Source organism: Megalobrama amblycephala, unplaced genomic scaffold (genome assembly GCF_018812025.1).
Source record: "Megalobrama amblycephala isolate DHTTF-2021 unplaced genomic scaffold, ASM1881202v1 scaffold332, whole genome shotgun sequence".
NCBI lineage: Eukaryota > Metazoa > Chordata > Actinopteri > Cypriniformes > Xenocyprididae > Megalobrama > Megalobrama amblycephala.
This window is the reverse complement of record NW_025953345.1, coordinates 153927-168375: the sequence shown is the minus strand read 5'-3', so window position 1 is coordinate 168375 and position 14449 is coordinate 153927. Positions and strand designations below refer to the sequence as shown.

The 14449-nt window shown below is 37.6% G+C and overlaps 1 protein-coding gene and 1 pseudogene across 1 annotated transcript; one reads left to right on the top strand and one right to left on the bottom strand.

The window, feature by feature from the left end:
- The first annotated feature begins 344 nt into the window (after positions 1–344).
- On the top strand, positions 345–2511 carry LOC125261143 (E3 SUMO-protein ligase ZBED1-like). Its single transcript, XM_048179745.1, has 2 exons — positions 345–1230; positions 1484–2511. Exons 1-2 carry the CDS (start codon positions 345–347, stop codon positions 2509–2511), a joined length of 1914 nt encoding a protein of 637 aa, XP_048035702.1.
- Positions 2512–2639: 128 nt separating this feature from the next.
- LOC125261142 overlaps positions 2640–14449 on the bottom strand; it is a 49886-nt pseudogene continuing 38076 nt past the window's right edge.

The window sequence follows — 14449 nt, the reverse complement described above, 5'->3', positions numbered from 1 at the left end:
AGAACTAGCATCGCAACCAGAATAGTTAAGCAGAACCGGAATTGGAGCCGGAAAATTTCTTATGATTCCCAACCCTAATCTTTGATGGTCTTCACCGAGCACTTACACAGACACACACGGGAGCATTTGAAAGTAGGCGTCTATCAGCGTATCCCAAATAGTAGGGCTGGGCGGTATGACGGTATATTCCGTGACGACGGAATAAAATGTCTACCGTTACAGATTTTTCTATTGCGTGTATACCGCGAAGTTTAAATTAGTGGGCGTGGTTAACCTCACGTGTAGCGCGCCGGGACGTGAGAACGATTGAGAAGCTGCACACAAGCCTATATAATAAGAAAAACATGGAGAAAGATAAGCATGCTGATAAAGAAATCCCACAAACCAATCCCGAGCAGCAGGAGGAGGAACTTGTTGTGAAACGAGGCGCGACATCAGTGGTATGGACGTGGTTCGGGTTTACAAAGGCTGACAAAGAGCAGAAAAATGTGATTTGCAAACTGTGTCACGCGAATGTAACCGTTAGCCACGGTAGCACGAGTAACTTGTTTTATCATCTAAAGGTGAAGCATGTCAAAGAATACAATGAAAGCCAACAGATGCGCTCCACATCAGGTGTTCCGTCAACCTCTGGTGCTAAAAGCAAAAAACAATCTCAAACTAGTTTGGCCGAATCATTTACCAGAGGCACTCCATATGACAAAACCTCACGCAGATGGAAAGAAATAACGCAAGCCATTACAATGCATATCTGTAAAGACATGTCACCAGTTTACACAGTGGAAAAGAAGGGATTTCGTGATCTGATCAAAACGCTTGATCCGAGATATGTAATGCCGAGCCGCAAGCACTTTAGTGAAGTAGAGTTGCCGCGGTTGTATGGAGAATGCCGACGGAAAATTGAAGCGGAGCTTCGCGATGCTTTATACTTCTCAACAACAACTGATTTGTGGACAAGCCGAACTACACAGCCATATATGAGCTTAACAATCCACTTCATCAAAGACTGGACATTGTGCAGTAGATGTCTGCAGACTTCCTATTTTCCCGAGGATCACACGGGAGAGATGATAGCTCAAAGTTTAAAGGAAGCGCTTCAGTCATGGGAATTGCGAGAGGATCATCAAGTCTGTGTCACAACTGATAATGCAACGAACAACATCAAAGCACTGCAACTAAATGACTGGACGCGGTTACAGTGTTTTGCTCATCGTCTTCATTTAGCCATTGGTAAGTGTCTAATAGAAATTAATAACAATAATAGTTTTATAATTCTTTGACTTTTATTTTTGTTTTTATTTTATTATTTATACATCTTGTTATTAGGAAGTACCTATGTTGTTAATCTTATTAATAAATCTTAATTATAGAGATAAACGTTTTAAACATTTTTAAATGCATGCTACTTGTCTTGTGTAATTTGTCAGCTATTGCTACATTATGTTTACACATTGCCCTCTACCCTTTTAATCTATTTATACAGAGAGAGGTGTAAAAGTGCCCCAAGTTGACCGCGCAATTGGGGTGTGCAAGAAAATTGTGAGTGCCTTCTCAAACACTTGGAAAAGACAGCGAGAACTGGCCATAGCTCAGGTGCAGCTAGGCTTGCCTCCTCACAAGCTTATCACTGAGAGTCCAACAAGATGGGGATCGCGCCAACAAATGATCGAAAGGGTCATTGAGCAGGAAAAAGCCCTAACACAAGTCCTGCAAGCTGACAAAAAGACCAGACATTTGGCTCTGACATGGCAGGACATGGACGTTCTTGAGTCTGTAAATAAGGCATTATGCCCACTCGTAGAGTTTACAGATGCCCTCTCTGGGGAACAGTATGTAAGCGTTTCATACCTGAAACCCGTGCTTTATCTTTTTAATGAACAGGTTCTTAAGCCACAGGATGATGACACGCAGCTCACCAGGGACATTAAGGTGAACATTCTTGACTATTTGAATGAAAAATATGCAGATGAATCCACCCAGGAGCTGCTTGACATGGCTTCCCTTCTCGACCCTCGCTTCAAAACCACATACATAAATGCAGAACGAGTGGACTACATGAAGACCAGAGCTGCAGCAGAGATGGAGAGTCTTGCAGCTGATCCAAAAAGGCCTGTCGAGGGAGTCTCAGTGCCACTAGCTGAAGATGCTGGAGAAAATTCAGAATGTCCTGCTAAAAAACAGAAGAAAAGTTTGGGAAGCTTCTTCAAAATTGCTTCACGCCAACGGCAAGCTGTCCCCCAGTCAGAAAGGGAGTCCATTGAAATGGAACTTAACAGCTATTTACAGGCAGTTGAAGTGGATGGTGAGACCAACCCCCTGGAATGGTGGAGGCAGCACGAGGCTAATTTTCCACGTGTGGCCAGCCTGGCAAAAAAATATCTGTGCATCCCTGCCACAAGTGCTCCATCTGAGCGTGCTTTCAGCACAAGTGGGAATATTGTCACATGCCGCAGATCAGCACTAAAACCTGAGAGAGTTGACCAGCTTGTTTGTCTTGCACACAATTTGTAATTGTTTTGACAGAATTTTTTATTTATTATTTAATTTATTGAAGTGTTTATATTTATTTTTTTTTTTTTTTTAAATGTTTCAAAAAGAGTTTAAATTTTTTTTAAGTTTTTTTTTTTTTAGAACAAGCGTTTAGATTCTGACATTTTCCCCAAATGTTTACATTTTTATACTTTCTGCAAAATTTGTTTTATGTTACTGAAGTTTTATTTATTTCAGTGCTCCGAGAAAGTATTAATAATCTGTTCTGATATTAATAAAAAGTCTGTTCTCTTTAAACTACACACATGTGGCCTATTTATTGTTATGGTGAGGTTGATCTAAAAGTTCACTCATTCACTACTAATGCTCTAAATAAAAGAAAAATTAATAAAATAAGATGAGAGTCTATTCTTTATTTTTAAAGTGGTATTTAATATATTAAGCAAGTCCCTTTTGTTGATTTACCTGAAACATTATTATTCCGTGATATATACCGCTACCGTGAAATAAAATAACTTATTCCGTGAAATAAATTTTTGGTCATTCCGCCCACCCCTACCAAATAGGATAATATCTGGGTGCTTTATTGTACATACAGTCAGTCGATGAATACGATGAATAGGATGAATATCAAATGCAGCCCGTGTGTGTTTATACCTGCTCGTGGTTTGGGAAATTCTTCATGGCTGTAAGAAGCTGTTGAACTACAGTTCCCACCAGGTGTAAGGGTAATTCCAGTGCCAGCTCCTGTACGGTCAGGATAAACACGCATGCAGTGGCCACAAGCTGAACATGGAGAGAATCTGTGTGGTGTTGCATTCCAGCCAATACAAGCTGCAATAGAAAGAGCATTGTACATTGTATAAAAAGTCATTTAACACACTAGAAAAATATGTTTTTAAAAGAGGCAAGATCTTTTACAGTAAAGTGAGGTTTTAAGAGTACGTATATATTTTTTCATAATGAAGTAAAAGGCCTCAAATATATTCTATATGTAAAATATTAAAATATTTAGTTGAAAAATAAATCAACAAAACTGCTTATTAATCTTTGGGGAAACTTTTGTCTGCCAAATCAAAGGTGCTATCATCATGCAAAAAACAAGAAATGACATTATAGAGAATAGACATCTTAATTAAAGTTGTTATTTTTGTTTTGTTTTTGTGAACAAAAAAGTATTTTCATCGTTTCATAAAATTAAGGTTGAACCACTGTATTCACGTTGACTGTTTTAACAATGTCCTTAGTACCTTTCTGGACCTTGAAAGTGTTGATTATATAGCTGTCTATGGACGAGTCATATACCTCTTGGATTTCATAAAAAAATATCTTAATTTGTGTTCCATAGATGAACGAAGGTGTGGAATGACGTGAGGGTGAGTAATAAATGACTATAAATAATTAAATGTATAAATGAAATAATTTTTGCGTGGACTAACCCTTTAAGATGTTTGTTGTGTTACTCTTTTCACCTTTGTTGAAAAGTGTGCTGTACTTTTCTTGAACATGGTATAAAAAAATGTAAAATGTGTGTTTTAAAGTAGATTTTTCCTTTTCTTTATCATGGACGCTCATATTCGTCACTGATCCTGGTAAGAAACCAGCTTAACCTGTTCAGATTTCATTCACAAATACAGATCATCAGACAACAGAAGAACTGCTAAAAAAAATTTTGTACCTTTAATATGTTTGGCTGAGGTCCTTCCATGTCACTGGTGTGACTGTAGAGATGTGTAAGAACCTCCCGTATAAAACTCTCTCGGTCCCTGTATCTCCTCAAGGCTTCACACAGTTGGGTCAAACTGGACTCTCCAGCCACCTGGATGTGATTACAGATATCTTCCTTTCTAAGAATTTGCGAGTCCTGGTAAAAATCTGCTATTAGTTCTGACATATTTTTATATTTGTCACATGCTCAATGAGATGGCAGTCAAATGTATTTTTCTGCAAGCTATCATGTTGTTTCTAGTCTCTTATAGACAGACTTTTGAATAGCAGCATGAAATGGCTCACTTTTCTGCTTATTCTGGTCAGTTAGACAGGTTTTATGTGCTATTCAGGCTCTGGGTAAATCTGAAATACTAAAAGTAACGGGAGTGGGTCAAGTCTGCTTCACTGTCTGCTCATCAGTAGCTGTTATCAGTCATGCTGCTGCATATTAGATTAAAGGGGTCTTGAATTGCATTTTTGTTTTATTTTATTTTTATTTATTTCCAGATAAGCACTTACAATGTTACTAGGATTTTTACAGGATTTTCGGTGGGTTGCCGGTTGACCGGATGTTAATTTTAAACCCTGGTGGTGGTATTTCTGTCGGGTCCATATTCCTCAAAAAACACTTAGCAAAGCCTGCATCGAATTCCGAGTGGTTTACCAAAGAATCCACAATGAAATGAACTAACAAACAAATAATGCTCTACTGAGACATTCACATACTTTCCTAATATTAGGATCCTTTGGGAGGTAATGACATTTTTAGTCCAGCGATCATGTTTTAGTATCTCTCCCTTATCTCTGCATCACTTCCCTAACATGCGCCAGTGGGTGGCCAAAGAGGAGATGAAGAAGTAGGTACTGATCTGTCTCTCTGCAGGCAGTCTTGTTCTAATGTATTCATATCGATTATGTAATAAAGAGGAGGGAGTGCAAAACAAGTCGCTTTGACAGCTTGGTTTCAATAAAGTTATTTTTCGACTAACAAGCTTATAATAAAACAACCTCTTATATGTCAAAAGATCAAAGAAAATTTGATTTCTCAATTCCCTTTAAGATTTTCAGTCAGTTAGTGTGAACAAAGACTCTTACCTTTAGATTTCCATCTCCACACAGAAGCTCAGAGCCACCTGCACCTGTGGCCAGCAACCCTGCTTCGCCATAAAGATGTAAGCCATTCATCAGCAGTGTCTGGAGACCTTGTCTGCAGACTTTGCTGGAGGTAATACCGTGGAGAACATCTGAGATTGTGATGTCGCTATGTATATGTGAAGCATTCAGTTCTTGAAGCTTGTGAGGGCAGAGAGCCAGTCTGAAGGCCTCAGCTGAGAGGTGTGAGAACTGGATGTATGCTTGCTGCAAGCGCTGGTGCTCCAGATTCTGGAAAATGCCTATGGTTCTGTCATTAAGGACCCCTGAGAGGAATGGGAAAACAGATCGCAACATCATGCAACAGATTTTGCAGGCAACTAAAAGGGTTATAGCAGTGGTTCCCAAACTGGGGTACGCAAAACAAAAAGCTGAATTTTGCTGTTCATTTAATTCTTCCCCACCTTAAAATAACATTAAAACATTAAAATAACATTAAAATAGCATGTATTTCTAACAGGCACAATGCCATAAATACAATTAAAATACCACATCTTTTGTGGTCAAAACTGACTGCATCCATTTCCACATAAGCAGTATGCATAGGTTGCGTGCAGAGTCTTCTGCCTTAGCAAATCGTGCTACATTGCTGCCGTTCTCTACAATGTACAGTAGATTTAGCATTTACTAGCATGATGAACAAATAGCCTGGCACAGAAGGTGTTATTATTAAACGTACATATTAAACGTCTCATTTCATTGATTCCATCATGTCATATTTCTGTCTTCAAAATGTAAAAAATTTATCTCATACATTTTTATGCACTTTTAGGCTAATTGCTGTGTAAATGCATTTATGTCTCTTCTGTATTGATGGCTCTGATGAAGCTCTGATTGGATTTTACTGGTAACTGCCCTACAGCCTTATCATCTAACTGAATTTATCGATTGGAATTAACATGGCATTCATACTTTTAATAAGGTTGCCCCTGGACATCAGTTTATGGGGGTAGGCTAAAGGCTACCACTGCTTAATAGAAAATAAGTTTGTCTTTGTTGCTGTCAGTATTGGTTTTGGAAGTTACATTAAAATGCAGTTAACTCAAAAATATGAGGGCACGCGACAGGTGCTGTTTGAAAGAGCATGATGCATCTGTGTATGTTTAATGCATGGCGTTTGTTTCACCAGCTCCGTTTCTGTGGGCACATTTTGATTTATCCAATTCTGGATACTTCCAGTTGATAACTTACCCTAAGATGAGTAATTATTAATAAGACCACACCAAGAAAAACCCATTATAATCAGTGATGCTGTGACTGTCCACACGGGAAGCGACATGACAAAATGTTCTACTGTAACTGACACCTCGTTCTATTTTGGATCTTTGAAATATGCGTTGTATTTTAAGCGTTTGTCACATGTTGTGCATGTAAAAGTAGGAAATATGAATGTGAAGTGAATTTGTGGTCTCGTTTCAAATGCATTGATCAATATGCTTGCGTCGACTTCACTGTAGCCTATGTGTGCACTGCTTCCAATCTGTGTCCTGACCGGTGTCCGAATCTCAATAAAATCATTATCATTCAGATAATTAATAATGGAAAATAACAAGCACTTCCATTTCAGAGTCCCTGTTATCAGATCTGTTGAAGATGTTGCTGATCATGTTTCCCAGCACAGGACATTTTACAAATCCAGACCAGACGATGTTCTATGGCCATGTCTGGAATAAAAAGTAGCCTATCCATGTCACACAGTACAGTAGGGTGATATTATATGACTTAACCTGTGATATAAGATTTTGGCTATACTACCCATCCAAGTCATTCATCCCAGTGTCAACATCAGTAGGCTACACTTCTCTATTTCTGCCACACCACAAGGTGTCACTGTGGCCTCAACACTTCGCCCTCGCCTACTCTGAGCTCGATTGCTATGTCTGAGGTAAACCATGCCCTCCTCATTACCGTACGGACAAAGAAATGTAAAAATACATAAATGTAAAAATAAAGAAATGTAGAAATGAGAATATATAAATAAAAACATAAATAATTAAATGTGGAAATAAATAAAAATTGAAATGAATAAATGTATAAATAAATAAAAATAAATAAATAAATGTGTAAAGAATAAATATATACAAAAATAAGGAAATGTATAAATAATAATTTTTGTTTTTTTGCTTTTCTATGTATATTTATGTGTATATTTATTTTTGCTTTTTTACATTTCTTTGTATATTTATTTATGTATTTATTTATTTATTTATTTATTTTTAATTTCGGCAGACTTGGCATTCCATAAGCCTTACTGTTATCTATAAGCAAATGTACTCCAAAACAATGACAAAATTCATATGTAGAAGATATAAGCATTCAAAACTTACAGTCTCTCCCTTTCGCCAATATGGATCAATGATTTTGATGATATCACTCTGCACTTCTCATCAGATTTTCTGTCCAATCAAATGCTCTCTAGAATCTGAAGCATCCCTCCCCCTACATTATAAATAGACGCTGAAGCTGCAGCTAAAATCGTTCACTTGTTCACACATTTACTATTTTCTACATGGTGAATGGCACATAGTGCACTATATAGGGGATAGGGAATGATTCAGACAGTGTAAATATACTTTCCATTGGGGCGAATGAAGTCTGGTTTCACGTTAGTGTTACGTGAACCGCTGCAGCACGCACACAGTCTGCTCTGGTCTCAGAGCGGATCATATGCGTGAGTCAGCGCATACCAGAAAATGTATCAGACCCATTTGAATTCTTCACAGAATGTAATATTTTAACGCGATATAGAGGAGATTTGGAGGAAACTGTAGCTTTTCCGAGCTCAATGGCTTTGGTCGAGCTATGATATAAACAAAATGTTATTGGCTCTTTTAAAAAAGGGGAGGAGCTGCTCGATGTCCCACCTTGTCTTCCTGTTTCAGTGGAAATTATGTCAACACATTGAAAAACACTGCACGTTTCAAGGCACTTCAGTGGGCCTTTAAGAAATTAAGGATCCATCTTTGTATGTCGAATAATTTCATGTACAAATTTCATGAGATAGCATTTTCAAGCTGATTTTAGTCAGCCAGTTCTCTAGTATTTTTTTATTTTTTTATTTTTAACTAGTGCTGATTTTGCAGTGAACAATTTGTATGTACTTTGTAACAACAGTTGTTTTATCCAGATCATGTCTTTTTTATTGGGGCAAAAACAAACCTTTTTTATTGTTTTAAGCAAAACACACACACACACACACACACATACATTGGGTACGGAAAGTATTCAGACCCCCTTAAATTTTTCACTCTTTGTTATATTGCAGCCATTTGCTAAAATCATTTAAGTTCTTTTTTTCCCCCCCTCATTAATGTACACACAGCACCCCATATTGACAGAAAAACACAGAATTGTTGACATTTTTGCAGATTTATTAAAAAAGAAAAACTGAAATATCACATTGTCCTAAGTATTCAGACGCTTTGCTCAGTATTTAGTAGAAGCACCCTTTTGATCTAATACAGCCATGAGTCTTTTTGGGAAAGATGCAACAAGTTTTTCACACCAGGATTTGGGGATCCTCTGCCATTCCTCCTTGCAGATCCTCTCCAGTTCTGTCAGGTTGGATGATAAACGTTGGTGGACAGCCATTTTTAGGTCTCTCCAGAGATGCTCAATTGGGTTTAAGACAGGGCTCTGGCTGGGCCATTCAAGAACAGTCACGGAGTTGTTGTGAAGCCACTCCTTCATTATTTTAGCTGTGTGCTTAGGGTCATTGTCTTGTTGGAAGGTAAACCTTCGGCCCAGTTTGAGGTCCTGAGCACTCTGGAGAAGGTTTTCGTCCAGGATATCCCTGTACTTGGCCGCATTCATCTTTCCCTCGATTGCAACCAGTCGTCCTGTCCCTGCAGCTGAAAAACACCCCCAGAGCATGATGCTGCCACCACCATGCTTCACTGTTGGGACTGTATTGGACAGGTGATGAGCAGTGCCTGGTTTTCTCCACATATACCGCTTAGAATTAAGGCCAAAAAGTTCTATCTTGGTCTCATCAGACCAGAGAATCTTATTTCTCACCATCTTGGAGTTCTTCAGGTGTTTTTTAGCAAACTCCATGAGGGCTTTCATGTGTCTTGCACTGAGGAGAGGCTTCCGTCGGGCCACTCTGCCATAAAGCCCCGACTGGTGGAGGGCTGCAGTGATGGTTGACTTTCTACAACTTTCTCCCATCTCCCGACTGCATCTCTGGAGCTCAGCCACAGTGATCTTTGGGTTCTTCTTTACCTCTCTCACCAAGGCTCTTCTCCCCCGATAGCTCAGTTTGGCCGGACGGCCAGCTCTAGGAAGGGTTCTGGTCGTCCAAAACGTCTTCCATTTAAGGATTTTGGAGGCTACTGTGCTCTAAGGAACCTTACGTGAAGCAGAAATTTTTTTGTAACCTTGGCCAGATCTGTGCCTTGCCACATTTCTGTCTCTGAGCTCTTCAGGCAGTTCCTTTGACCTCATGATTCTCATTTGCTCTGACATGCACTGTGAGCTTTAAGGTCTTATATAGACAGGTGTGTGGCTTTCCTAATCAAGTCCAATCAGTATAATTAAACACAGCTGGACTCAAATGAAGGTGTAGAACCATCTCAAGGATGATCAGAAGAAATGGACAGCACCTGAGTTAAATATATGAGTGTCACAGCAAAGGGTCTGAATACTTAGGACCATGTGATATTTCAGTTTTTCTTTTTTAATAAATCTGCAAAAATGTCAACAATTCTGTGTTTTTCTGTCAATATGGGGTACTGTGTGTACATTAATGAGGAAAAAAAATGAACTTAAATGATTTTAGCAAATGGCTGCAATATAACAAAGAGTGAAAAATTTAAGGGGGTCTGAATACTTTCCGTACCCACATATATATATATATATATATATATATATATATATATATATATATATATATATATATATATATATATATATACAGTACAGTCCAAAAGTTTGGAACCACTAAGATTTTTAATGTTTTTAAAAGAAGTTTCATCTGCTCACCAAGGCTAAATTTATTTAATTAAAAATACAGTAAAAAACAGTAATATTGTGAAATATTATTACAATTTAAAATAACTGTTTTCTATTTGAATATATTTCACAAAGTAATTTATTCCTGTGATGGCAAAGCTGAATTTTCAGCATCATTACTCCAGTCTTCAGTGTCACATGATCCTTCAGAAATCATTCTAATATGCTGATCTGCTGCTCAAGAAACATTTAATGTGTACAATTGTACAAAATATTTGTGTACAATATTTTTTTTTCAGGATTATTTGATGAATAGAACAGTGTTTATCTGAAATCTAATCTTTTGTAACATTATAAATGTCTTTACTGCCACTTTTGATTGATTTAATGGATCCTTGCTGAATAAAAGTATTCATTTCTTTAATTTCTTTTATCCTGGCCCTGGTAATATTTTAATTTACTTTGTACATACTGACACCTAGTGGTGCCTTTAAGAACTGTCATTTTAGTAATACAGCAGCCATATTGGATTTTCAGAGCTCATGGTGCAGAGCATAGAGGTGCATCCACGTCCACATCCTTGTTGTTTTGCTCTTGAAAAGGCACAATCTGTAAGTTTAAAAGCTTAATCTATGCAGTAACATATGATTGTTGATTTTTGATAAGTTGTGTGTATGTTTTAGAACTATTTACATGTGAAATGCTGAATGTAACTAAAGGCACATAATTTGATCCTAGATTATTTATTCATCTCACCATTGTTATGTTCTAAATTATTTAAAGGCGATTCATATGTATCTTACATACTGTTTGGAGCTATGTGAAGTTACTGTAGCTTTGTAAAGTTAGCATTTTTTCAATATCTGTGTTCATTTGTGTTACAGTTTCACAAATTGGTCTTCAGTAAAGAGAGTTTGACTCTGATTTCCGTCTGCGTCCTTTACTGAGCCTTTGTTTAGCTCGCTGCCAAAGCAAAATAAGAAAAACGCAAGCTGAGGGCAGAAGATCTTTTCAAAAAATAAAAATTCTTACTGACCCCAAACTTTTGAACGGTATAGTGTATAATGCTACAGAAGCTTTGTATTTCAGATAAATGCTGTTCTTTTGAACTTTCTATTCATCAAATAAAAAAAAGTACACAACTGTTTTCAACATTGAAAATAATCATAAATGTTTATTGAGCAGCAAATCAGCATATTAGAATGATTTCTGAAGGATCATGTGACACTGAAGACTGGAGTAACGATGCTGAAAATTCAGCTTTGCATCACAGGAATAAATTACTTTGTCAAATATATTTAAATAGTACACAGTTATTTTAAATTGTAATAATATTTCACAATATTACTGTTTTTTACTGTATTTTTAATTAAATAAATGTTGCCTTGGTGAGCAGACGAAACTTCTTTTAAAAACATTAAAAATCTTAGTGGTTCCAAACTTTTGGACTGTACTGTATATGCGATTGATTTTTTTGCCAGTTTAACGCATTGAAAATATTAACGCAGCATCCGTTTTTTTGTCATCCTTTGTCTAGCATTACAATATATGAGCACGCTCTTATTCATGCAAATGCTTTTAAACCATTTAAACGCGCCAAAAGAGAACGCACTGTCTGTGAATGTCCTGTGATACACACAACGCAACAGAAAGACGCGCGCCATCGTGGCGCAAGTCGAATGCTGCGTTCACACCGAACGCGTCTGGGGCGTCTGATTTACATGTTAAGTCAATGTAAACGCGCGTCTAGGTGTCCTGCGGCGCGAATCAAGCGTCTAGCGCGGCGCGAATCGGCCGTTGACGCGCGAATGGCGCGGCGCGAATTGAGCGTTCACGCGGCTGACGCGCGAATTGAGCGTCTGACGCCCAAACGCCCGAGTTGAAAAATCTGAACTTTGGCGTAAATTCGCGGCGCGTTAACCAATCAGGGACTCTGCTTTGGTAGTAACGTGTTTATGATGTGATCAGCGGTGGAGACCAGAACAAAGATATCGCTGTGTGTGGCCACCCTGAGCTCTATGATGTGTTATTATATTTTTATCGAGACAGGAATAAAAAGGACCTTGCCTGGAAGAGAATAAGCGAAGAAATCGGACAATCTGGTTAGTTGTAAAACTTTTTGCATGATTTTAGCCGTTGATACTAGCCCACCTTCTAGCTAGCAAAAGCCGGCCGGCATAGCCGAGTATGGCAAGCCAAAGTACTCACAAACGCCTGGTCGGACGTCTGATTGCACACTGACGCGTCAAAAGCGTCTTCGACGTGTGATTTGCGTTAAGAACGCACGTTCTTAACGCGCGCTTTGGTATCATGGAAAACGCGCGTCAAGAACGCGCGTTTTTGTGTACCAAAACGCGCGTTCTCGACGTGTGATTTGCTATTAAAACGCGCGTTCTTGACGTGCGCTTTGGAGTGACCAAAAAACGTGCGCTTTTGACGTGCGTTTATCATAACAAAAATGGGCGTCGAATACGTGCGTTTTGAGTCAGACAAAACGCTCGTTATGAACGTTTAAACAGGTAAACCAAACAGGCAGTGCAAACGTGTGTTTGAAGTGTCCATCAGGCGAAGAGAACGCGCTCTTTCCTTAGTGTTCTCAAAAGTGCATGTCGAAAGCGTGTGCTCACTCTTTAGGGCTTTGAGTCTGTTATGTTTTTTTCGCTATAGCATTATCATTAAACTCAACCAAAACAACATGGAATTATCTAGGATAAATTTGGCAGATGATTATAATGGTTGAGTTATAATACAGTATAATTAATATGAAATATGCATATGAAAACGTAAAACTATTATTTAAAATAGCCGTGGGGGGATGACAGTGGATATACCTTCGATCAAGTTTGTAAGGAGCCAATAAAATACTACACCACATGTATGATCATCTTGGCTATATATTACGGTGGCGTATTGCCTGGCGTAATATTTTTCCACTCAATTATGTCGTAAAACGACATCTTTTCTCATTAAAATGAGATGTTATGTCGTTAAAACGACATATTTTGTACTGACGTGTACGAAAAATACCTGTATACCTTTATCTGATCTATAGAGCTCATATAGCCTATATCAGTTCAATTTACATTTATTTGTTTAGCGCTTTTCACAATACTTAGGCCTATAGTTTTAAAGCCGCTTTATAGGAAATGCTTTAACATTACAATTTGGAGTAATCTGTTATCAAAGGTGACTGTACAAGTTATGGCCTAATTTCAGACATATATAGCCTACATAGGCTATATGTAGTTAGCTAACATTAATTTAAACAATGTATTAAGGTAGAAACAATGAGCGATGCCCAGAAAAATGTATAGGCCTAGCCTATGTATTAAACGCTGTAGCCTACTAAGAAAGCATACTACACAGAAAAATGTATTTGTGCAGAATTTGATCTTTTAATAGCCTATCACTTAGTAGGCTACATTAAGCGACCTTGAGCTTTTTCTTTATAACGGTTTTCTATAAGAGAAAAACACTTAATGTAGGCTAATTAAACGAACTGAGTTCATATTCTGGGCTCATCTGCTTTGCTGTACATAGTATGGTTTAGTATGGTGTTTACTGAGTTTGGTCTTTTATGTCACACATTATACAAGCATTAAGCTTTAAACATGTATTTTAGGCTATTTCCACAACAAATCCATAATGGTATTCAATACAAAACAAGACTGAAAATTGTTATAAAAAGTATAAAATAATCCTAAACAAATTATGGCATTCATTACAAACAATATTTATTTAAAAGCCTAAAACAATTATTTAAATTGAAACTGTTGGGCTCTCATTCGGCACAAATCCAATTGTTTATTAGCACTTGGACATTAAAATATATTTACGCCTATTATGTTGTTAAACAATGCTTTCATGTCCCAAAACAGCACTCACATGCGCAAAAACATGTTTGGAGCAGGGTTATTATATTTGGGGGGCTCAGTCCCAAATGGGGGATTAAAAAAAATATATAGGCTATAGGCCGATAGGCCTATTTAATAAATGTTATGCATGAACAATACATAGGCCTATATCAAGTCAATCCCTATTGAATTTATTTCTAATCATTCTAAATAACCTGCTAATATTCATGAATATTCAATAAGAATTTTTTTGGCTGTATTTATAGATTGGCAATATGTGGCTAACATTT

Bases quoted from the DNA above. Each gene is read 5' to 3' on its own strand.
- LOC125261143 (XM_048179745.1), top strand. From the start codon at position 345: ATGGAGAAAGATAAGCATGCTGATAAAGAAATCCCACAAACCAATCCC. The intron at 1,231-1,483 runs GTAAGTGTCTAA...CTATTTATACAG, and splicing joins TCGTCTTCATTTAGCCATTG to AGAGAGGTGTAAAAGTGCCC.